This window comes from Pteronotus mesoamericanus, unplaced genomic scaffold, assembly GCF_021234165.1.
Source record: "Pteronotus mesoamericanus isolate MK-2021 breed Mesoamerican mustached bat unplaced genomic scaffold, CSHL_Meso_final contig_163, whole genome shotgun sequence".
In the NCBI taxonomy this organism is placed as follows: Eukaryota; Metazoa; Chordata; class Mammalia; order Chiroptera; family Mormoopidae; genus Pteronotus; species Pteronotus mesoamericanus.
In genome coordinates, this window is record NW_026555064.1 from 71420 (window position 1) to 96280 (window position 24861).

At 39.6% G+C, this 24861-nt stretch overlaps 1 protein-coding gene across 1 annotated transcript in view; it reads left to right on the forward strand.

Moving 5' to 3' along the window:
* Positions 1–24861, forward strand: part of CPE (carboxypeptidase E) — a 74801-nt gene that overhangs the window by 40175 nt on the left and 9765 nt on the right. Inside the window, exons 2-6 of the mRNA XM_054562204.1 lie at positions 7716–7912; positions 9884–10051; positions 15416–15533; positions 17016–17198; positions 24272–24411. Of these exons, the coding sequence (XP_054418179.1) occupies positions 7716–7912; positions 9884–10051; positions 15416–15533; positions 17016–17198; positions 24272–24411 (806 nt within the window). The remainder of the gene's footprint in view (positions 1–7715; positions 7913–9883; positions 10052–15415; positions 15534–17015; positions 17199–24271; positions 24412–24861) is intronic.

Genomic DNA, 24861 nt, shown 5'->3' on the forward strand with positions numbered 1-24861 from the left:
TAAGGTTCCTTAAGTCGGTAAAACCTTCGCATAATTTTGTGGATTCTTTTTGCAAATGTGAAGGGAGAGAATTCATCGTTTTGTTTAAATCAAATTTTCAGAAAGTCCATGACCCATACTTTGTTAAGAATCATCATCCCACGCAGTCTGTATTTCAGTGACCTTCAGCCTTTGGAATTTCACCTGTCTGCTGGTGTCATTGAGCTTCTTTTCATAACTAGATTTTCCCTGCACTTACCTCCAAATGCATTCCTTTTCAGTCCTGGAAGGGCATCGAAATCACTTCTAGATCCTTTAGAAATACAGGTGCCCAGGCCCCTTCTCAGACCTTTTGACGTATGATCTCTGGGAATGGAGCTCAGAAATCTGTGTGAATAAGAAGCACAATGATTCTGACACAGAGAGTTCTAAGTCAACACAATTTTCTTTAAAAACTTGGAGCAAAACAGAGTACTTCGCGCATGCTCTGGTATGGAATAATCTGGAGGGAGACCTGAGTGGGCCAGTCCTCCCACAGGAAATCACCATGAGTGAGGCACAGCCTCCCTTGTGCTAAAGAAGGCACGCAGAAAGACCCACGGGCGTCTTTTGGCCCTTTACTCGATTATTTTGCATTCCTTAACGCTTCTGAGACTGGTGTATGTTTAGTGCTGCAAGTCTTTAGTTGTGATGTTAGAAAAAAATCACATCCTGAAGATGTTTTGACAAACCAGTTTGACATTCGAGTTACCTTCTTCCTGAGAAAAGCAAAAAGGCAGTTCCCAGGAATTTCTGGAAAGAGATTGTTCAACTAAGATTTTACATTGTTCATTTTGTTCTGGATAGTTAATGTTGCCACCATTTTACCTGCTTAATAGCAAACTGAAGTTTTTCTTTTTCATTCACTCGTGTCTGCTAAAATGCTTGACATTTTCCACCCCCACAGGTTCTGATGACATCGCTGTTACTCATCCTCCCATCAATTCACTTTTGAAATCGGATGATTTGTTCATTCATGGGTATAAAGCAAGATGACTGGTGGAAATGGACTTGTGTTTTTCCATTACTTTTTGTACTCATGACTTGGTTCACTACGATGATCTAACATTTTCTCTTTGCTTCAGAGAACTGCCAGAATTGTCAACTGACACTTATTGAGAACTGTGGTTTGTTTTTCCTCTTTTGCCTTTCCTTTGTTTCTTTTCCTCCCTCCCTTCTTTATTTTCCCTCTTCTCTTAGGTAGAAGAGGAATGTATTTTTATAGCCATACTTACCCTCTTTCATGCTTTCTTTGGCCTCTGGAGATTTGCATTTCTTTTAGAAATATGCTCAGTATTTTAGGCTGCTAAGATGTACTAAAACACGAGCGAATTAGTGATGTTCTTATTGATGAGCACTGGAAACTTGCAGGATTCATTCTGCAAGAATAATTTATAGGCTATATGTTAGAAGGCCAAACAAGTGGAAACAGTTGGTAGCACTAATGCCTGAACCCCAGGTTTGCCACCAAGGGAGGAAGATCATTGATCAAAAGGCCCATCTGTCCCAAACATGTTTTCGACTTGCTTGCATAGTCGTTTGTGAATCAGCTCAGTTAGGTGATTATGGGGCTTGTCTAGCTGTTTGTTTATTTCTCAAAATCATTGGTTGTATGCACATTTTACCATGATATGTTTGAAAAATTGGGTTTTATTTTTGGATACTGTAGTTAATTCAACAATGTGTTTAGTACATTACATGTGCTAGGAACATGTATTTTGAATTTGTCACCGTCTCTAAGAATTGTGTAATCAGTGAGTTGAGCATATAATTTTGAAGGAGTGGACTTAGGTTTTGGCAATAATTTGATGTTAGAGAAAGAAGAGATCATCTGAATGTGAGTTCATCTCTATTTACAGAATTAAAGATGGAAGTGTTCTGTGACTATATGCAAGTTCTCTCTTTATCATCCAACTCATGAGGATGTACAGCATAGGGAGTATAGTTAATAATATCATGATAACTTTGTAAGGTGACATATCATGGTGATCCCTTTGTAAGGTATAAAAATGGCCAGTCAGCCCTCGCTGATGTGGCTCAGTGGATTGAGTGCCAGCCTGCAAACTAAAGAGTCACCAGTTTGGTTCCCAGTCTGGGCACACACCTGGGTTGCGGGCCAGGTCCCTAGTAGGGAACGCATGAGAGGCAACCAAACATTGATGTTTCCCTCCCTCTCTTTCTCCTTCCCCTCCCCTCTCTCTAAAAATAAATAAATAAATAAATAAATAAATAGAATCTTTAAAAAAAAATTAAAAATGTCAAATCACTATGTTGTACACCTGAAACTAATATAATATTGTATTGCAACTATAATTTTTAAATTTCTTTCTTAAAATACCATTATCTCTTTTTTCTAAATAGCGATGCTATACTTATGTAGAACTTCACAATTTACAACTTTCACATTTACCTCATTTTCCACTAGATATTTTCTCTCTGCTGTTTTCTTCCCATATGGAGATCATTGAATAATCGACTCTAAGATTTCAAAGGAAACTTAAAACTTTTCTGGTCAATAACTCCACCTCAGTGTTCAACCAGTCAATTGTTTCTAATAGGAGAAAATACTAGAGAGACAAACAGACTGACCACTGGACCAAATAAAGGGGTGAAAGAGAATTTTTCTTTTTATGGGAAAGGCAGACAGTATTTTTTTCCTTTTGCCCCTTTATTTGACTATTTTTTTCAGGCTCAGCCTATTGAGCCTTTGGACTTCTGCTGTAGGAGCTCTCCGGGTACTTTAGGGCTGTTAATTCCTACCATTTGGGGACTTTGTTAATCTACCAGCCAGCTTCAGACTTCACCTACATGCCCAGCATACGGGGTGTGAGTTTCTGGGGGTGTAATTTCTTCAAGGGTTTTTTTTTGGTTGGTTTTATTGATTTAGTTATTTCAAAATACAATACACAGTGGGGCAAATTAAGGGTTATAAGTATGAATCTTAAAATCATTTGCTCTGGCTTGGAATTTATTGAACTATTTCTGACTTCCATAAAACTTTGGAGCCTATTTTTAAAAACGTGTAAGTTATTCTTATCTCGTTCTGATGAGAATACAAACCTAGTCAGGTACATTAATTGTTCTGTGATACAGATGGAGAAGATAGAAACTTGGCCCAACCAGGCTGGATTTGGTTTGTGAGGTGATTATCTTTTAGCGATGGCTTGATTGATGATTGTTCTGCGAAGTGACTGTAAACTGGATAGTTACATGAAATTGTGGAAAAATAGACGCAACAGGGAAACCATACTTCCTGAGCCGACACAATGCACCCTGTGCAAATACGATGATTCCTTGGTTACAGGATCAGGAACTCAGGGTAACTATTGGGTAAAATGGAAAATTCATTAGATAGCAGGTGAGGAGAGTAAGGTGAATATAAAAACAACCATCCTCAAGTGTACTGACAATAGTTCTCAATGCCTTATCTTCCTCGTTGCTAGGAGAGGGATGAGCATGGCACCTGTGCATTACAGACAGCATCCACAAGGAATGACTTACCTGCTAAACCAGGGATTTGCTCTCTGTAGACACTGCAAGCAGGCATACATGCGTCATCCATTTAACAACCTGCTGTAAACTCTATCTGTATTGCCCCAGGAAATTAAGTGGTGATGAAAAACTGTCATTCCTTTGTTAGGTAAATTGAAATTGACACAGGGAGGCTTATTCAAAGTCCAAAGTCTTTTTATCTCTGTTTCTGGGTTAAGGATTCTGAAGGCAGTCTCGTTGGAACCCTTTGTTTAGAATTTACAACAAAAATTGCCTAGGAGGCTGCTTGCCTAGAAAGGTTTTGTGACCATGGAGATTAATCTTCTTCCTGGTGAATCAGCTGTTCACAACACTGCTGTCTTCATTCCCAAAGAAGAATTTCCTGTCCTGCCTGAGAATTTTGGATAAGCAGCAAGCACTGAGTCCTCTAAATGTTCTGCACGGGGCCCGGGCTCCCGGACTCTGAATCAAGTCCCCTTCAGCTATTCATTTGTGCCCCTCCCTGTTTCAGAAAGGTGTTCAGGCACCCCAGCTGCCCTTGCATCTCAAGGGCATGATGTAGAGCCAGTCATGCTGCTGGGAGGATGGGGCTAAAAGCAAGACCTTTCATTCACTCATTTGCTCATGGATTTATTTTATGGCTATTTACTGTGCTCTTGCTGTGACTTTAAGGATGATATGCTAGTAAGCTAAAATAGATGCCATCTCGGTACAAATAGACCATGCAGTATTGGGGTAGGGGAATTAAACAAGTAACTACACTGATTTATGTATATTTTTCAAACTGATATATTAAAAATAACAAAGGAACTGGACTTAGACTAAACATACTCTGAGAAAACCGTATTTCCCCATGATCAGAAGGATGGGAGGTCCAAAAATATGTGAGAAGAGTGTGTCATCAGCAAGAACCCTGTGGCCAAGGGAAGTGTGGCTGAAGGGTGGGGGTGGGGGAGTACATGGTGCCTCGGGAGGTGGGGGAAGTAGAGATCAGCCAAGACCACATGGGAGTTAGGAATCTAGTAGAGAATTTTTGGGCTTGATGGTAATACAAATGGGAAGTAACTGCCAGATATTTAGGTATTAGAGGGGACCCGAAAGTGGTTATGTTTGAAAAGATGACTAACTCTGGCTTTGGGAGGGCAAAGGGCCAGGGAGGGGCCAGAGAGGCGGTAGGAATACTCCAGTTTAGAACCTGGAAACTAGTTATGATCCAACATTCTTTTGTTGTTGTCCTTCTCCTGAACACTGTTCTGGGCACGTCTGTGTTCTCCCAACTATGTTCCTTGAGTTTAGGAATGCTGCTTTATTCACTTTTGGGTTCCTTGTGGTGTCTGATGTCGGAATTTGCATATATACTTCCAGCAAATGCTATAGTTAATCTGTGGCTCTTCTCGATCTCAAGACATGTCTGCAGGCTTAAAAGAAGACAGCTCTTCTGTATTCTGGTGATAGCATTATCTAGCAATCTAATTTATTCCTGAAGACAGAGGAAGATAAAAATACCCTTGCCTTTTGCTAACTCAAATGTGCCTTGCATTTTACTTCCACACATTAATATCTTCTATAAAATGACCTTTGTAGTCCTATCTCCATGTCAACGTAAAGCATTGCTGTTCTGTTTATTATTACCATCTCCTCACAAATACTGTAGACATATTGGGGGACATTTGTTCCTGACGGCAATTTCCTACAGGGTCAAAGAAGCAAAGCTGTACTGGAAATTTTCTGAACTTGAAAATCAAGAGTTGCGAACATAAATGAGTGAAGCAGGTTAGAGAGCGGTGCTGCCTGTGGCGGAGCTGGGAGGGCCTGTGTTACCCCAAAGCATTCAAATTCAAATACAAAGTATACTGCAACAGCCGCACGAAACATTGGGGTGGGGGACAATGTGACTATGCATTTGCCATTTCTCCTTTATTTTTTAAAAAGATTATTTATTTATTTATTTATAGAGGGGGGAGGGAGAAGAGAGGAAGAGAAACATCAATGTGTGGTTGCCTGTTGTGTGCCCCCTATTGGGGACCTGGCCCACAACCTAGGCATGTGCCCTGACTGGGAATCGAACCGGTGACCCTTTGGTTTGCAGGTCAACACTCAGTCCACTGAGCCACATCAGCCAGGACATCTCCTTTAATGAATAAAGGTTTTGTTTTGTTTTTTTTGTTTGTTTGTTTTTAACCCAGAGAAGTCATAGAGAATTTCAGTGTGCTCTCACGGGTTATGGGCCAAGCTGTTCTGAGTGACCGAAGCTTCAGAGCTGTGCTGGGTTGATGGACCAGGGTGGAATACTTGCAGCAGTACAGTGTTCTGAGAGCTGCAAAGCAGACTCTGACCTTCCTCTGGCTACTTGGGCTCTATTTCCTTTTTTAATGGACTGCTCCAGTTTCTCCTGGGCTGCAGTCAAATGAATACATCCAGTGAGGGGAGCCTGTAAGGCACCTGCGTTTGACAGAAAGGAAGGAGGCTCTAATGCTTTTTTAAATCAGAAGCAAAAAACCCCCCAAAAACTCTTCTTGCACATCTCCTAGGCAAGTCTCTTAGAGGTTGCTTTATTAGAGGCTTTCCCTGAAAGAAAAAATGAAGGATATATAAATAGCACTGATCTGCTCCCATCTGATCGTTAGAAGATCAGCTTAAGCTCCGCTGAGAGGTCACGCAGGACATGGTTTTCTGTGGTTGGCACTCGCTTAAATCACACACTCAAGAGTCTGCTGCAAAGGATAGTTAGATGACATAATTCCAGGAGAAATATAATGCCAACTATTTTTTTAACTGGGGTGAGCAGTCCTAGTGGTTTTGTAAATGAGAGAATCTTTCCCACTGTTGAAATCAGGCCTGTAGGGTGGATGAAGCAGACAGGAGCAGAGCAACAGGATTAGCTATAGTCACTTTGCTGTTTTACTTCTCCTGAAATGCAATGGAGAGCAGTAGAATTGGGCAAGCATGATTTATGTTGGAATTCTGAGCCCTTCAGCAAAACATCCTCTTTGGGCTGCATCTGTACAATAATGCTAACACAAATACCTGTCTTCCCCATTTGAGTGGGCTCCTGCAAAGAGAAAACTAGGTTATGTGTACTGGAGCACCTCACAATGACAATATCACATAATAATATTAAAATAAGTATGGCAAACACTTAAGCATTTGTTATTTGCCAGGCACTGTTCTAAGCATTTTCACTTATTATTTAACTTATTGTAGTCACCTCATGAGGTAGAATCTGTCTTCTGCTTGATAGATGGGTAAACAGAGCCACAGAGCTGAAGTAACTTGCTCACGGACAGCCATTAAGAATTGGTGTTAGGATTTTAACCCACATAGTCTGACTCCAGAAGTTTAATCACTATGGTTAAGGAAAACAAGCTAAGAAAGGATAGCCTTTTAACTAAATGATAAGTGTCTGAATCCTGGCTTTATGGCTGTGTAACTGTACTCAGGCCTCTTAAGCACTTCAGTGTGCTCATCTTAAAATAGATGGATAATAATACCTACTTTCAGATGTTTGGTGAGGACTAAATGAGGAAACATGCAAAGCTCAGTGTTTAACCAATAGGAGGCATGCTATGTATTATTATTTGCTATTGGGGAAGCAGTGGTATATTTGTCTGCTTGTGCTGCCGTAAAGATATATCACAGACTGGGTGCCTTAAACAACAGAAATGAATTTCCTCACAGTTCTGCAGGCTCAAAGTCTAAGATCAAGGTGCCGGCAGGGTTGTTTCCTGATGAGACCTCTCCTCCTGGCTTGTGGGCAGCTGCCTCCTCCCTGGGTCCTCACAGGGCCTTTCCCTGTGCATGTTGGCAGGGGGGGAGATCTATGTGTCTTCCCCTTTTTATAAGGACACCAGTCCTGTTGGATTAGAGCCCCACTCTTACGACCTCATTTAACCTTAACTCTCTCCTTAAAGGTTCTTTCTCCAAATCCAGTCACATTGGAGGTTAGGGCTTCAGCATATGAATTTGGGAGACACAACTCAGTCCATAAGAAGTGGGTAACTAGGGAGAGAGACAGAGAAGAACAGAAGGGGAGTTTGGAGTATTTTGATATTCAAGGTAGATTTCTTAGGCACAAGTTCTGGAGAGAAAAGAAGTTGTCAGCTACGTGTAATAAGTTAGTAGATACACAATATTTTTGGCTCTGTATGTCATTTACCTTTTAATGGGTGCTGTAGAAAACGTCTCTATGCTATTTTATCTTGTAGGTGAGCCTGAATTTAAATACATTGGGAATATGCATGGTAATGAGGCAGTTGGACGGGAACTGCTCATTTTCCTGGCCCAGTACCTGTGCAATGAATACCAGAAAGGGAATGAGACAATAGTCAAGCTGATCCATAATACTCGGATTCACATCATGCCTTCGCTGAACCCTGATGGCTTTGAGAAGGCAGCATCTCAGGTGAGTGCGAGCCAGCTCAGAGCAGGGCTTGTGTTCATTTTGTATGTTTGTACTCATGGGCTTATCTATAAGCGGTGCCCTCACATAAGACTTACAGATGGTGCAGTATAATGAGAGTATAAGTCACATGTCTTGCTGGTAAGAGAAAAATTCAGAAGGTAAAGGATGATGGGTGAGGGTTTCTTCAGCAGAGATTGCAAATGCGAAATGTTAATAAATCAGTATTTAATCAATATTTTTATGTGTTGTTAAATAAATCATATTACTCATCCATGTTTGTGACTAGATCAATATCCTAAAAATCTACAAATGTGAAAAATATCTGCTGCTCTGTATTGGAGAATATTGCCATTGCTATATCTCAGCAATTTCCAACCTGATTCATCTCACAGCACACATAAACAAATTACTAAAATTCTGTGGTGCACTAAAAAATATTTTTGATTGATCTGACAAAAAAAAAAAGGTATAATTTTGATTCATTCACACCAGACATCTCTTGTTGTGCTGGCTTTTGTCTGTCATTTTTTAATTTAATGGCCTAAGGAAAAAGAAGTCAGTGCCCTGATAAATAGGTATCTCATGTTTTAAAAATTCTTGTGGCTCAGGTTGAAAAATCGTTGCGTTGTCTGAATTAATTGATGTCATAGCGCCCTCTACTGAAATCAAGGAATAAAGATTTATTTTTGGCCGGATCAGTGGTTCACTGATGCTTAATCCTTGTCTATGTGTGATGAATAAAGTAGAAAAACAAAACAAAACAAAAACCCCCTCCTACACCTAAACTAAAATTAATTTAATACTTTTTAGCTGTAAGAGAAGCTGGAAAGTAATGATGTTTTAAGAGAAGATATATGGTATGTGTTTCCTTTGTGTTTTGGACAGGGACATTGTATTTGCTGTTTTCTACAGATTCAAATCATTTTCTTATTTATGAAAACATAATAAAGTATATATTTTCTATGTACATATAAAGTTAAGAAGTCAATTTGTACCTTACAAATAATATATCCAGCGACCTGATAGTTTGACATTGTAAGAAACCCCAGACAGTGAATTTCTGTAAAGAAGTATAATATTCATATATAATTTCTAAAGTTACAGGAGAAGAATTCAAGTAACATAGAGAATTAAATCATTTAATATTTAAAATGGTAGAACTATAAGACAGAATGGACAAAATATTGTCACTGCTATTTTCTATCTTCTATAATTTTATTCCACACAGTCTAAGGTATCTGAGCTTACATGACTCAGAAATATGAACATTATATAATAGATTTGATGTAATTTAATAGTAAAACATGGAATTTACTTAATATCTTAGAAGTTCATTACATTTTTGGTTATACTTAGTGAAATGAAGGGTTTAAAGTTGAAGAGAAATTTCTCAGTTTATAAAGCTCTAGACTTTTGTTCTAGAACTCATAATCTTTTTCATGAAGACTATAGAATGGGAGTTCCAGAGTTTGTGTATTTTTTTCATGAAAACTATAAGAGGGATACATATTATTAATATATAAATAATTAATGTTAAACTCATTTTAAGCTTCTGATCTTATTTAGTAATTTATTCTTTTGAATATTTAAAAATAGATTGCTGTGATTTAAAGAGGCAATGAATATTTATTTAAACCTTTATAGAATGGCATGATTTGAAACATGTCATCTGTTACCAGCTATTATATATTGACATTTTTGCAACTTAGTGATAAATATCTTTTAAATGCTATTATTGTTAACATTTAACTTATTATTATTGAAAATATTTTCAAAATAGCCATAACAATTATTTTAAACCTGATTCCTTCATGTTTATAGCAGTAAAGTAGGGGAAATGCCATTATGAGGTGATGCTATTGAAATAATCAATCTTAATAAATTCTTTTAAAAATTATTAATGGAGTCCTTAAAATACACAGTAACAATAATAGTAAATAACTGATGATTTTTCTCTTTGTTTTTTTTTAGCCTGGTGAGCTCAAGGACTGGTTTGTGGGTCGAAGCAATGCGCAGGGAATAGATCTGAACAGGAACTTTCCTGACCTGGATAGGATAGTTTATGTTAATGAGAAAGAAGGTGGTCCCAATAATCATCTGTTGAAAAATCTGAAGAAGATTGTGGATCAAAACACAAAGGTAGAGATCACGTATCATTTCTTGGATTCTGTCCTCTAGCCTAAGGAAATATGTTCTTATGTCTTCACCATTAGGAGTCCTGTCCAGCCCTGTGTGGGATGCCACTATGGCTGGGAAGGTCAAGGCTGGCAAGGCTGGAGCCTTGCTGCTAGTCCTGCCCCTAGAATCCAGCAGGGTAGTTGGGAATGGGGATAGGAGAGTGGAACCCAATTGTGTGCCTCTTAGAAAGTCCCCATGGCCCTTTCAGAGATGCTTGACAGAACATCTGATTGGCTCCTCCTATAGCATTTTACATTGTTGACCTTCCTTCTTTTCCAGAATTTTCTCCTCTTGCTTTACACAATTCTACTTTGTCTTATCTCTTTTCCTGCCTTTCAAATCACCGTTTGGTTTCTTTCCCTGCTTCTCCCGCCTTGGCCTCACAGCTGGCTTTTGGGGTCCCATCTGCTCCCTCTCTGTCTCTCCCTAGGTTTCCATCCTTCCCTGCACCTTCCATTCCCCCTAGATCCATGTCTGTAACGGCAGCTCTCATATGGAGCTCTATTTCTCTTTCACTTGCTATGGTGTCTTTTTGTCTGGTGGTACCCAGCGCCTCAAGCTCAGCCTGACCCAAACCAAATATTTTCCCCAAGAAAACACTATTCCCTCATTGAACCAGCATCATCAAAGTCTTTGATTTTTCTCATGGCTGTCACCCTCACCAACATTTAGTTACCAGATCTCAGTGATTTCACCGCCCTCTCACCTGTCCAGTCTTCCCCTGCTCTGCAAACTCTCTCCACGGCTCTAGGGCAGGCCCCTGTCCCCTGCCCTGGTGAGTACTGAGGCCCTGTATTCTTGTTTGGGTTCAGCCTCTCTCAACTCCATTCGGTTTTCTTGATTTCTCCTAGAGCGATCATCTTCACACACACACACACTATTGCTCTGTGGCCTAAAAAACCTTGCCAGCTCTCTACTGCCCAGAGGTAAAGTGGAAACTCCATAGGGCAGAATTGGGTGATGGCCTAGCATGGAGACCCTGCAGGCGGCCACCTTGATTCAATCCTGGCTCCATACTTCTGTGTGAGTTCTGGACAGTTATTCAAGCACCAAGTGCTTCCACCTCTTTCTCTGAAATATGGAGATGATAATCATAGGGTGGTCATGAAGATTGAACTATTATTACTGTTTCGGCATGATTTCTCAGTACTCTCTGTTACGTACTTCAGGCTTAGATGGACACACTGACATCCACTAAACATTTGATGCTCCTACAAACCAAATCGTTTGAATACTTTTCAGTTACTCAGGGGAGAGGGAGAGCCCATCAGGTATGGAAGGTGAGAAGAAGTGCTGTGGGCAGTTCTCAGTTCTCTTCGATTATCCCAGGCAATGCTGCTGTGCCTGGGCAACAAATAGTGTGCTGAGCAACTATTCTCAGTGCCTTCCCTAGGTGAGAACTTGGAAAGTACAATTTCTCCATTTTATCATTGTTCCAGGGCTGTCCAAGTTTCCCTTGGCCTATGGCAGCTGCCGATGGACCCACTTGTTAATCTGGCTCTCATACTCCATACACTACAGCCCACCAGCTCCTCTCTAAGCATACGTTTTTCTAATAATTTTATGTCTCTGTATGTGTTCCAGTGGTCGAGGATGTTCTTCTTTTTCTTCTGTGTTACCTCCTCTGTGAAGCCAGCCTCTGCTATTCCAGACAGAGCCGTCCTTTCTGTTCTTGGTATACACATGCTTCCAGGGTGGTGCTAATTGTTACAGAGAGCTTTGTTATAAGTATTTGTCTATATAGCTGTTTTCCCCTTTGATTCTAGATTTCGATCCCTTGATTGCAGGAATTAGAATTCATCTTTGAGCCCTGGCTGGCATGGCTCAGTGGACTGAGCGCCAGCCTGCGAACCGAAAAGGCTGCTGGTTTGGGTCCCTGTCAGGGCACAAGCCTGGGTTGCAGGCCTGGTCCCCAGCTGGGAGCGTGTGAGAGACGACTGATGGATGTTTCTCTTCACACATGGATGTTTTTCTCCCTTTCTTTCTGCCTCCCTTACCTTCTCTCTGAAAATTAAAAAAAAAAAAAAGCATATTTGCGTCTGACACATAGTAGGCTGAGGGCCTGTTACTAATGCACACAGTCCAGCCTGGCAAGCAAATGACATCCGAAAAATGTAGCCATTGAAAATCAACGGTTTGTGTTCCAGACGAGCATTCACTGTGTGGTTGGGATAGTGGGTAGGGGATCCAGGAAATAGGCAGTTCCAGGTTGTTTGTCTAAAGTTCTTAAAACTCTCTTGCTTGTACTTAGGATTGGTTCCAGAAACCTGGGCTGAGTTCACAAGGCAGGGGATGGGTCTGAGAAGAGGGCTGGGGGTGCTGAGCACCTGTTAAAGTGAGTGACTGAAACACTCCTGCTTCTGAGCATAGATAGACAGATTTGCAGGTTCTCAGCCCACAAAACCATTTTGGGGGGAGAAGGAGGAGCTGGAAAGACAGAGGGCTCGGCCACCTGGGGTGACCAGAGGTGACCGCAGGGCAGTCCTGTGTGATGAGCTGTGAGGATTAGACAGAAGCAGTGGGGTGGAGCCCTGTGCTGGCACCCGCCCACACACTGGCCGTGGGGCTTGGGTCGACCTGCCTGTGCCGCTGTGGGAGACCCAAGAAACGAGGAGTGCGATTCCCGCTGCCTGTGAGCAGAATTGTGGGATGCACTCAGTGGATAAGACATCTGTGTAAGTGCCGCTGTCATTCAGCCAGCACCACCTTCCTCTTCTCCAGCTGAACCTGGGTCAAATTTGTACAATCTATTAGATGTTTTCGTATTTCTAGCTGAAGCAATACTTATTGAAAAGATGCATTTTCATGATGTTTTTAAAATAGTAAAGCTCTTGTTTTAAAAATCTCAATACCAGTACTTCTTGGTAAGTGTAAATTAAAGAGAAATATGTAAAAATTAAAGTTTAGTCTCTTGTCTGGAACAGAAGCATGATTTGTTTACGTTACACGGAATCTCCAGATGATACTGCCCATTCTCGTTCATCTTCTCCTATTTCTTTGTTGTTAAGACTGAGGTAGTGGTTAGACCCAGCCTGGTACTAGGCACGGTCCTGTAGGCACGGTAGGCATTTCTTTAATGTTATTACACATCCTTCTTTTCCCACTTTTCCTGAGAAGGGATCTACATATACCATCCATAGCCCTTATGGTGGTTCCTAAATGTCAAGGTTTATTTATGTTTGGTGTGCTAGAATCAGGGGTCCACAATGCAGATTGCTGTGGACTCCCACTGAGGATGTCTGCAGTTTGTATGCAGCAGGGCTGGGTGATAGAAAGGTACCTGTGCTTTACCAAGTTCTTAGGTGCCCCCCTTTTCTCCCCTGAACCTCGGAATGAAAGCGCTCTCTCGCTCTCCTGGGGTTCTTCCTGCTAAGTCATTTCTCTTCTGCTCTTGAGCTCTTCAGCTGGATCACCTCCACTGTTGTCCTGGCTCAGTATGTGACCCTTGGCCTGGATTGCTTGAAAACAAAGTGGCTTAAAATAGAGCAAATAATTTTGGTTAAATTTATACTTGTCTTCGATAGCTAAAGTTGTGAAGAAAACAGTAAATATAGCTTTAATATATTTTAAGGACCAAAGCCATCTAATTGTAGAGCATAACATTTGAACTATATTTACACTCTTTAAATGTTAGTTTTAAAAATAGGTTCCAATTGAGCCTAGATTGTATTAAGGGCTCGATCATAGGGTGCTCCAGAAGCTTCTCTATGGATCACTTAAATATATAATTACAGCACCTAGGGGTCCAGCATTTAGTCAGCCTAAAAGACTCTATTAATACTCAAAGAGAAACTCACTTTATCAAATTGTGGAATTTGCTTGCTAGCTTTTGAGCATACTGATAAGATGAATATAAGCAGCAATATACATACGAGTGTAAGAACTGACAATAGGCCAAACCAGGATTGCATCTTTAAATTTGTTTCAAAATACAGTTTCTTGAAAGTGTTTTTTATTACAAAATTAATATTTTATTACAAACAAAAAGCTAAAGCGAATATAAATGAGAAAAATGACCTATTAGCCTACAGTCTTAAATAACCACCATTTACCTTTAGGTACGTAGCCTTAAAAATTATTTTTTATGCATGTATCAAGCTATAAATATAAGGAAATATGCCATGAAAGCTTTTATTTTATTATTTTTAAATCAAAGAAGTCCTTGGGAATTTGAGAGTCTGCCTAGTTGCTGTTAAAAACTCATCACATAAAAAATATCAAGCTTTTGGCTCCAGATTAATTCTTTGGTATAAATTTCTTTCCTCCTTTATTTTGTTTCGAAGATATGAAAGATTGTGACTCATTGAAGACAACGTGAATTCCTAAAACTATTGCCCATGTTTCAAAATTTAAGAGGATCATTTCAACGTAAACTGATATTTCACAGTGAGCTCTGAAAGAGGCCCAGTCTAATATTTTTTAAGGTCACAATGTTTAAAGTAATTAAAAGGAATTAGAAAAATAGTAAGCAAAAATAGGAACTAAAATCCGTCACGTTTCTGTAATTGAAACTCCACAGAAAAAGAACTCTTCTGTGGGGCTAAAAACAAAATTCACCTGAGTAAATTTGAAGATCTCCATTGGCTTTATTATTAAGCAGTTCATGAATCAGATCTAGCAAGTGGAGGGGCACTTGGAGGGGTTGTACAACGTGGAAGGTTGAGGCAAGGGAGCTATTAAGAAAAGGAAAGAAAGGATTTCTTTTAGACTAGGACAACTTCTGGGGGAAAGTGAACAGCCAGGCTTTTTATCATGCAAATTGCCTCTTCTTTCTTTGCATGATGGAGTTTACCTTACTGATGCTTGACCAGAGAATTCCTGACTGGTTGGTTCGTTAAGATTGTATTCTGGGAAAGACTGAAAATAGCAATAGGTCAGGTATTAAATCTCAGTTTGGTATCATGGCCTTTAGCACAAGTGATGCCATTTTGGGCCTGTGGTTTTCTCTTTAAAAGGGTTTGACCGTTCTCTCTTTGTCTTATCCTTAGCTGTTATTAACACTGAAATATCAGATGGCTATATTCCAAAATTTTAAGTGATTTGCATGCTCGTTTTCAAAGAGAGAAAAGGTGGCAGCCCACAAAAGTAGATCTTGTAAGGAAATTCAAACACTATTAAAATATTTGTTATTGTAAATCTGGGAAAGAGAGAGAAGGGGCATGATGTTCATAGAGGAAATTAAAAAAAAAAAAGAAATGAAAACAACAACACAGTTGTTGACCAGCTTCTAGGTGGTTTTTAAACCTTTCCTCTGTCTTTTCTGTCAAGTGATCTCGCCATTGATTACCAATTTGTAATCCTTTTAATTGCTAATGTTTAATACAGCTTGCTCCTGAGACCAAGGCTGTCATCCATTGGATTATGGATATTCCGTTTGTGCTCTCTGCCAATCTCCACGGAGGAGACCTTGTGGCAAATTACCCATATGATGAGACGCGGAGTGGTAGGTGTTCTTTCCGTTTCTCTAATTAGGTCAAAGTTTACAATTACTTTACAAGGCTTTGTAGGATGACTTTTATGGTATTCTTCTAAGGGACTCATCATTAAGTGATTTTGCCTGTAGAAATACGTATGTTTAACAGGAATATCCCCTAACTATTTCACATGGCATTGGCCATATATATTTGGCAGAAAAGGACTGTAACTTTTTTAAAAAAGTTTATGGGAAGAGAAACGTAATCTTGACCGAGTACTCAGACAAAAAGAAAGGGAGAAAATAGAAGTCATGAACTTGGGTCACTCCTGGACACTGGTAACATGGAGAGGCTGTGGATGTTACATAGCTTTGTGTACAAAATGGCTTAAAAATGGAGGCAGCCTCTGGGTGCTTGACCAGGGCCCATGTGGAAGTCCACGTGTGTCTCACTGAGCTGTCACGCTCTTGCATTTGGAACCGTTTGTGGTGGTATCAGGGAGGACAAGTGGTGCTTTGATTTTCTCTGACGTGTTTTTGTTAGGTTTCAGGCATAGTGAGCTTTAGCCAGAGAGATAATTTCAGCTTAATTTTTATTGCTCCAGGAAATTTCCTGCTTTGGGTTGATTCTCAGGGGCCTTTGAAGAGTTAGGTCTTTGAAAACACAGGATGATAATTTTGAATATTGGAAACTTTGAGTTTTGAAAAAAGTCTTTGGTAAAATATTGTTAAAATTTAGAGATTTTTGTGTTAAGTCAATAACTAGGAAATGTAAAATCCTGGCATATTTTATAATACATGAATCAGAATATAGTGCATTAAAAATACTATTTATTTTCACAATACATATAGCATATTTTTTGAGACTCTGAACTCAGATACTGAAAGGTGTGGGTGAGAGTGGCTTTTAGTGGCTATGAGGTTAGTACATTTTTTAAAAAAATTAAAAATTTTTTTTTCAGTCACTCTTGACATACAATATTGTTAGTGTCACGTGTACAATGCAGTGATTAGACATTATGTAACTTACAAAGTCATCACCCCAATAGTCTGGTACCCACCTGACACCATACACAGTAATTACAATATTGTTGATTATATTCCCTGTGCTATACTTTACATCCTTGTGGCTATTTTATAACTGCCAACTTTACAAGTACATTTTTTTCGATTAAAAATTTCAGCAATGGAAATCTCCTTACAGTCCTGCCAGATCCAGTTTACTATAAGCGTATTGCCTTTTCTTGTGAAGCTCTGAATTCATAAGTAGAATGTATATCCCATGAGGTTTCTACTTTATGGTATTAGCAGTGGAAGTTATATAACCTAAAATCTAAGTGTAATTGCTGAGTACTTAAACCTTCATTTCTTTCTCATAGTGATGTAGCAAAAAAAAAAAAAAAAAAAAAAAAAAAAAAATCAGCAGGAGGTCAGCACTGACTCACCTTTCAGAAAACACACAGTCTTCTTGGTTTGTGTCCATTTCTTTAATCTTGTGCCTTTACTTTCTAGGTAGTACTCATGAATATAGCCCCTGTCCGGATGATGCCATTTTCCAAAGCTTGGCCAGGGCATACTCCTCTTTTAACCCACCCATGTCGGACCCCAATCGGCCACCATGTCGCAAGAACGACGATGACAGCAGCTTTGTAGATGGGACAACCAATGGTGCTGCTTGGTATAGCGTACCGGGCGGTGAGTTTCCATTTCACTCTTTGATTCTCTGATAGTGGCTTATTTATGATTGCAGTTTGGATTTAGAGAACCTTTCATTCTCCTCAATCACTAAGAAGTGGTCCAAGTCTATAGTTCATCTGTTAAATTAGTGTTCTGCATGAATGATTCCTATGTATAGTTTTGTTTTTAAAAATCAAAATACTAATTGAAGAGGTACAGGAAGTGAACTGAAGATGTCGATTGGAAAAATATGCATTGACTATTAACTACCTGTTGCAGGGGGCAACTCATTGCAGGGAGCGCGGGGCATGGGTGCTCCTGGGTCTGAACGGGGCTCTGAGTCTCGCAGAGCCCGTCCTGGGGTTGTCACAGATGGGGGAAGTAAACACGAGTCATCACAAACACTTCTCTGTTTGCTAGGAAGGGGACAGGGCAACTTCCCTCTAGTGGAAAAGGCTCTGAGCCCCCCTATCCAAAGGCTTTTATTGAGAACCATATGCACAGGGGTGTGGATACAAAGCTCATCAATCAATGTCAAAAGGCTATGTTTACAGAAAACAAATAGAGATTGTAGATAACAATTGAAGGAACACAAGAGATCTGCCTCAGGTTAGGGTCTATTGAATAATGTAAATCTCCTTCCCAGTATGAGCTGGTTATCATCGCTTTTAAGGGAAGAACAAAGCATGCTTAGAGGAATTTACTTCTAGGTCTGATTGTCCCCAGGAATCATCCGATCCAATTTAGGGCTGTACCTGCCTTTAGTATTGTTTCAAGCCTGAACCAGGCAGGTGGGGCAGAGCCACCAAGAGATAAGGAGACTTCTTTCAGATAGAATGAGGACTCCGGCCATGTCCAAGCCAAGCTGAGGGGTGCAGGCCTTTTTGCCCTTTCTCTGTGTCCCCCAAGTCCTTCTCCCGCTACCCATACCAGCCGATGTCTGTCTTAGGTCGTCTCTCCTCACGAGAGAACTTACCCGTCATCAACAACCAACCATTGCCAGGCCAAGCAGTGTGATGTAAGAGGCAGGGGCTGCACCCCGGCCAGGGGGACAGGTTTTGTCTCCTCAGTGGCCCATTTTCCCAAGGCCTCCTTGATTATTTCCAGCCTTGGGGCCCTCTTGCCTGTTGGTGAGGTTACAGTCCCTGAAACCAGGTGAGGTGCTTTCCAACAACTACTCTACTTTTGAAATTCTTTCAGGCCTGAAGGAATAAGACAGCATCCTGATTATATGTATTAGTCATGCTTTGACTATAGGTAACTGTATATTTTAGAGGGTAGGCTTTAGGCTTTATCCATATGTTGGTCCACATACTTTTTTGTTTTTATTTTAATGATGGGGTAATGGACACTATTTGATATGGAATATTTATTTTATACTCACTGCTGTTGTAAGGACTCTTGGGTCAGGAAGCTCTTAATCTTTTATGGAGTCTGAAAAGGGAAAAGCCCACATGTAGCATCTTTGAGAAAACATCAGTGTAGCTCTTGTGGCTCCCTTTGCCCCAACATGAACCTTCAGAGGTCTCATTTTTCTGGCTACTCAGACCAATCACAGTTGTGTAATACTTGCCTCTACCAGTAGTGAAATGTAAAGATACTGATTTTTTTTCTTCTTTGCCTAAGAACAATATTCAACAGCTTACCTGGAAATGAAAGAGAGAATTAATTAGGACAGTAGCAGCACTACCTAATTATAGGATTTTGGTTCATTTAATATGCCCCTTTTGTTGAATTATGCCCTGAGAAAAATATTTTTCCTGATTTCTTTCTTTATGATGCACATTTATCCTGTTGTAATTAACATTTTGTACCAGCTTAGATCAAACTTAACACATTCCACCCTGCACCCCCTGCCATGGCTTGAGAAATAATGTCTATATCAGATTTTAGGATTTAGACTATGTCAAATCAAATGGGAAGTAATTTTATACTTCAGTTTTTCTAAAAACTTTAGTAGTCCTTTTAGAATACCTTTTTGGACAAATAGTACATTATCTATAGGATATCAAGTCATCTAGATCAGTAAAATAACAATAATATTAATAATAAGATTTTAATCATATTAAAAAATTATGTCCCACAATAATTGAATAGTCAAAGAAAGCTGTGACTTTCTCTAGCAATATAATTAATGAGTACAATCAGTATCTTAGGTCAGGTTTTCTAGAAGCAGAACCTGAGACAGGAATTTGGGTACCAATTTGTTGAGGGACTGTTCTTTAGGAAAAGTGCTATACAGAAATGAGGGAAGAAGGGTAAGGAAAGAGATAGAATTAAACAAGGATGTAGTCATAGGTACAGTCTAATCTTGGCCTGAGCTATTGGGAGGAGAACCTCAGGCATAAATTACAGGCAGGGTTGTCCTGCCTTGAGGTCAGGGGACCAGGCTTTAGTGGCTCGGTATCAGTCAGTCATTGTCTGTGAGATTTTTTTTCTTAATGTTAGCATTTATCACAGTAAACTTCTTCCGTAGGGCTGCTTTTGCTGCATCCCATAGCTTTTAGTATGTTGTGTTTCTATTCTCATTTGTTCAAGATATTTGGTTTCTCTTTTGATTTCCTCTTTGACCCACTGATTGTTCAGGACTATGATGTTTACTTTTCTACATATTTGTGAATTTTCCAGTTTTCCTCCTGTCATGATTTTTAGTTTCATATCATTGTGGTTATAAAAGATATTTGCTATCATTTCAGTCTCCTTAAGTTTGCTAAGACTTGTTCTGTGTGACTTATCATATGCTCTATTTTGGAGAATTCCATGTATGTTTGAGAAGAATGTATATTCTGCCATCTGCTGTTGGATGATATGTTCTGTATGTATCTATTAGGTTCATGTGATCTCGAGTATAGTTCCAGGCCAGTGTTTTCTTATTGGATGATGTATGTATGTATCTGTTGATTTATCTATCTACCTATTGTTGAAAGTGGGGTATTCCTGACTTAAAACATTTAAAAAGAGACATAAAAATTATATCTAAACTACTGAAAAACCCTCGTTCAAAACCACCTGAAATCTAACTGAATGGAAGACCCAGAAATACCGATTTAAAGAAGCCACATCGAGATTGGTAGGAGAGGTGGAGATGCAGAATGGGCTAGTTCCCAAGCCACACGTGGCAGTTTAAAATAGGGAGGGATATTTTGGCTGTGGAGGTCCCTGCTGCGGAGCAAGGGGTGCCAGCCCCACACCAGGCTTCCTAGCCCAGGGTTCCATATCCAGGAAGAGAAGTCCCCATAGCTTCTGATTCTTCAAGGTACGTAGTGAGAACTTCAAGAGTATGAAAAAAGACATAGAAATCATAAGAAAGAACCAGTCATGAATGTCGAATACACTAATTGAAATGAAGAATAATTTACAGGGACTTAACAGTAGAGTAGGTGACGCCAAGAGATCAAATCAGCGATTTGGAATATAAGGAAGCAAAAAACACCCAATTAGAACAGCAAAAAGAAAAAAGAATCCAAGAAAATGAAGATAGTGTAAGGAGACTCTGGGACAACTTCAGGTGTACCAACATTCACATCATGGAGATACGAGAAGGAGAAGAAGAGAGAGCAAGAGATTGAAAACCTATTTGAAAAAATAACGGAAAACTTCCCTAACCTGATGAAGGAAATAGACATACAAACCCAAGAATTGCGGAGAGTCCCAAACAAGATGAACCCAAAGAGGCCTGCTCTAAGATATATCTAATTAAAACTCCAAAGATTAAAGACAAAGAGAGAATCTCAAAAACAGCAAGAGAAATACAGTTAGTTACCTACAAGGGAGCTCCTCTAAGATTGTTAGCTGATTTCTCAACAGAAACTTTGTGGGCCAGAAGGGATTGGCAAAAAAGTATTTAAAGTGATGAAAAGCAAGGACCTACAACTGAGATGACTCTAGCCAGCAAAGCTATCATTTAGATTCAAAGGACAGATAAAGAGCTTCACACAAGAAAAAGCTAGAGGAGTTCATCACCACCAAACCAGCATTACATGAAATGTTAAAGGGTCTTCTTTAAGAAGAATATGAATTAAAAAAAGATAAAATATCAACAATAAAATGGCAATAAATACATACCTATCAACAATTGAATCTAAAATCAAAATAAATGAACAAGCAGAACAGAAAAACTCATAGATACAAGAAACATTTTGATGGTTGCCAGATAGGAAGGGGGTTGGGGAGTTGGCTGAAAAAAGTGAAAGGATTAAAAAGTACAAATTGGTAGTTACAGAATAGTCATGGGGATATAAAGTACAGCATAGGGATTATAGTCAATAATACCCTAATAACTATGTATTGTGCCAGATGGATATGAGATTTATTGGGATGATCACTTAGTAATTAATATAATATGTAGTCAAGTTGTCCACCTGAAGCTAATATAATATTGCATGTGAACTGTAATTGAAAAATACAAAATAACCCTTAAAAAAAAAAAGAAAAAATGTAGGTGAGGGGAAAGCCTCCTTCCTGCTCATGGAGGGTGTGTAAGGGCTGTAGCTGGGGCGGCCACCAGAGGACAAGCCTGAGGACAAAGGCCAACACTTGAGGTCAGCAGGGCAAAAATGAAACCCGCCTGGGTCCCTGATGATATCATTGTGCCTTGAATAATCAATCTCCAGACTTCCAGTTAAATGAGATAAGGAGTATTACAGTGTGAGACCTCTTTCAGGTTTAGCTCAATCATTTGCAGCCAAAAACAGACCAATCTAGGCTGAGAGATTGTTTCAGAATCCTTTTATCTCTGCATTAGCCAGGGCTCTTTTTATTTGCAAGGAGCCACAGGAATCCAACTTAAACTTGCTTAGCCAAACAATACAATTTAAAAAATTAATATAACTGGGCATCTTCGAAACTTGGCAGAAATGTGACCAGGTCTCAGAACAGGTGGAACTGGGGACCCGAAAGATGCCAGGATTTTCTCTTTGACTCTCATAGTGTGTCTCACCATTTTGATATAATAAATCCTCGGCAATTTATCACAAAAAGTCTGGATGTCCAGAATTAATTATTTTTAAACTTAATTTCGATATGCCTTGAGAAAAAAATGAATATACATTTCTTAGATTTAAAATTATATTTATATTACAGAAGAGCTCTTAAAAAATAACAGATTAATGTTGGCAATCATTTACCCCTAGAGTTATAAATGTGGGCCCATGAGGCCTCCAGGATCTGGAAAAAAAGTTGGGGTTTTTGTTTTTTTTTTTAATATTCACCATATCGTATTTTGGGAACACTGAGTATGGCTAATGGTGAGAAATGTTTGATCACAGCACGGGAGAAGGATCTCCTTCCCCAGTGTCAGTGTGAGAAAGCTAGCGCCTCAGATGCCAGTGGGACTCACTTCCCTTAAGGGGACACAGTCTTCTGATAAAAGGAGACCTTCTCTCCACAGAGAACCTGCCGCTTCATTTTCCTGATATGAGTCAATATTTGGTTTCACATCCTTTGTTAGATGGCAAGGAAGGAGTAAATTTCAATGTTGTGAGAACTCCATGAACCTATAAACACAACATGTTGAGTGTTGTGTCAATAAAAAGTAAAAGTTGTGGGATTTTTAAAAAATCTACCCCTTACATATTTAGAAGCAAAAGCTGATTTTTGAAAAATTAAAAATTGGTAAGAATAACGCACACACACACACACACATACACAAACACACACACACACACAAAGTGAGGCTATTGAAGGCCCCTACTATTACTATATTGTCTATTTTTTTCCTTCAGATCTGTTAGTATTTGCTTAATATATTTAAGTGCTTCAGTATTGACTACATATATGTTTTGTATATGTATAAACGTTGATATGCTGTTTTATCATAATAGAATGCCTTTTTTGTCTCTTGTTTCAGTTTTTGGCTTACCGGGTATTTTGTCTGATATAAGTAGACCTACCCCTGCTATCTTTTGGTTTCCTTTTTAATGGAATATCTTTTCTCAGTCTCTTCACTTTGAGCCTATTTGTGTCCTTAAAGCTGATGTGAGTTACTTGTAGGCACCATATAGTTGGGTTTTAGTTTTTTAAATCCATTCAGTCACTCTATGCCTTTTGATTCTAGAATTTAATCTATTTATATTTCAAGTAATTATTATAGGTAAAGACTTACTAATGCCATCTTATATTGTTTCCTGTTTGTTTTGTAGTGCCCTTGTTCCTTATCCATTAGCAAATAATTGTAGGTATAGGTATTTTTAATATTTTTGTCCTTGAACCTTTACAGTAAAGTGATTAACACACCACCATATTACTGTATTAGAGTATTCTGATTCTGACTGACCTTTACCAGTGTGTTGTATATTTTTGGATGTTTTTGTGTTACTTTTGGTACCGAACTGTGCCACCTTAGAGAAGGGGTGAGGCAGGGAAAGTGAAAATGTTCCTTTTACCTTCTTCAGTGTGTCCAATCCAGTGGTGTGCTGGAGCGTTTTTTTTAATTCTCACCCAAAGATATTTTTTTGTTGCTTTTAGAGAGAGAGGAAGGGAGAGAGAGAAACATCAATGTGAGAGAGAAACATCGACTGGTTGCTATACCACAGACTCCTATACATGCCCAGACTGGGGATCAACCTGCAACCTAGGCATGTGTCCTGGGTGGGAATTGAACCTTTTGGCTATGGACAACACTCCAACCATTGACAAAGTTCCAGCCATCCCAGCCAGGACTGGAGCTTTGTCAATGAACTCCCGGACTTCCACAAAGACACTCTGTTCATGGGTGATTGTCAAAATTGGTGTTCTTTGGGGAGAGAAGACCATAAAAAACTCTTGTTTTGCCACTTTGATGACATCACTCCCATTGTATTTTTTGAAGTTGACTCCAGCAATGTGGCTGATGCTTGAGCACCTTATAGCAGCAAGGCATTAAGCTACATGATCACTTAACCTGAAAGAGTTTGTGCTCCTAAGGTAGTAACAATTTCCCAAGTATGTTGTTCTGTCCTCTAGGTTGGTGATTTTTCTTACAGTTTCCCTAAGGCTCCCCAAAATATATGGTTTGATCTATCTTTTACTCGGCTCTCAATTCAATAGAACAGCCTGTGTACAGTTTTAGTCACTGCGTGCATGCTGAGACTTTCCATTTGGTGTTTTGGCAGGAATGCAAGACTTCAATTACCTGAGCAGCAACTGCTTTGAGATCACTGTGGAGCTTAGCTGTGAAAAGTTTCCACCTGAAGAGACTTTGAAGAGCTACTGGGAGGATAACAAAAATTCCCTCATTAGCTACCTTGAGCAGGTAAACACAGTCTCCAGGTAAACTGGAAAATGTAAGAGCATTTAAACCCAGCGTCCAATACCCTCCTCTGAGGAGCCCAGGTTCGGGGAATCCACCTGGCCCAGAATGAGGATGCTACATTTGGAAAATGTGTCAGTAGTGGTTCAAACAGATGTTAGTTCCTCATAGGCGTTGTGTTTCATGAATATGCACCGAGAACTGTTTAACCTGGAGGTTTGTGGAGAAGTGAGATAAAACCCTGTTTTCATTCATATTGTTCTAAGCAGGGGCAGTCCTAGGACTGTCCTCCACCTTGATCACGTTGGGCCCATTTGACATCCCCGGCAGAACTAGGACTAGAGTGAGCTAAGTGAGGCATCTAGGATTTAAGGAGGCATTCGCTCTCAAAGTCATGCAGGCATGGGACCAGCACCTAAGAGCGAGTGCATCCTTAAATCTTGTGCCCCACAT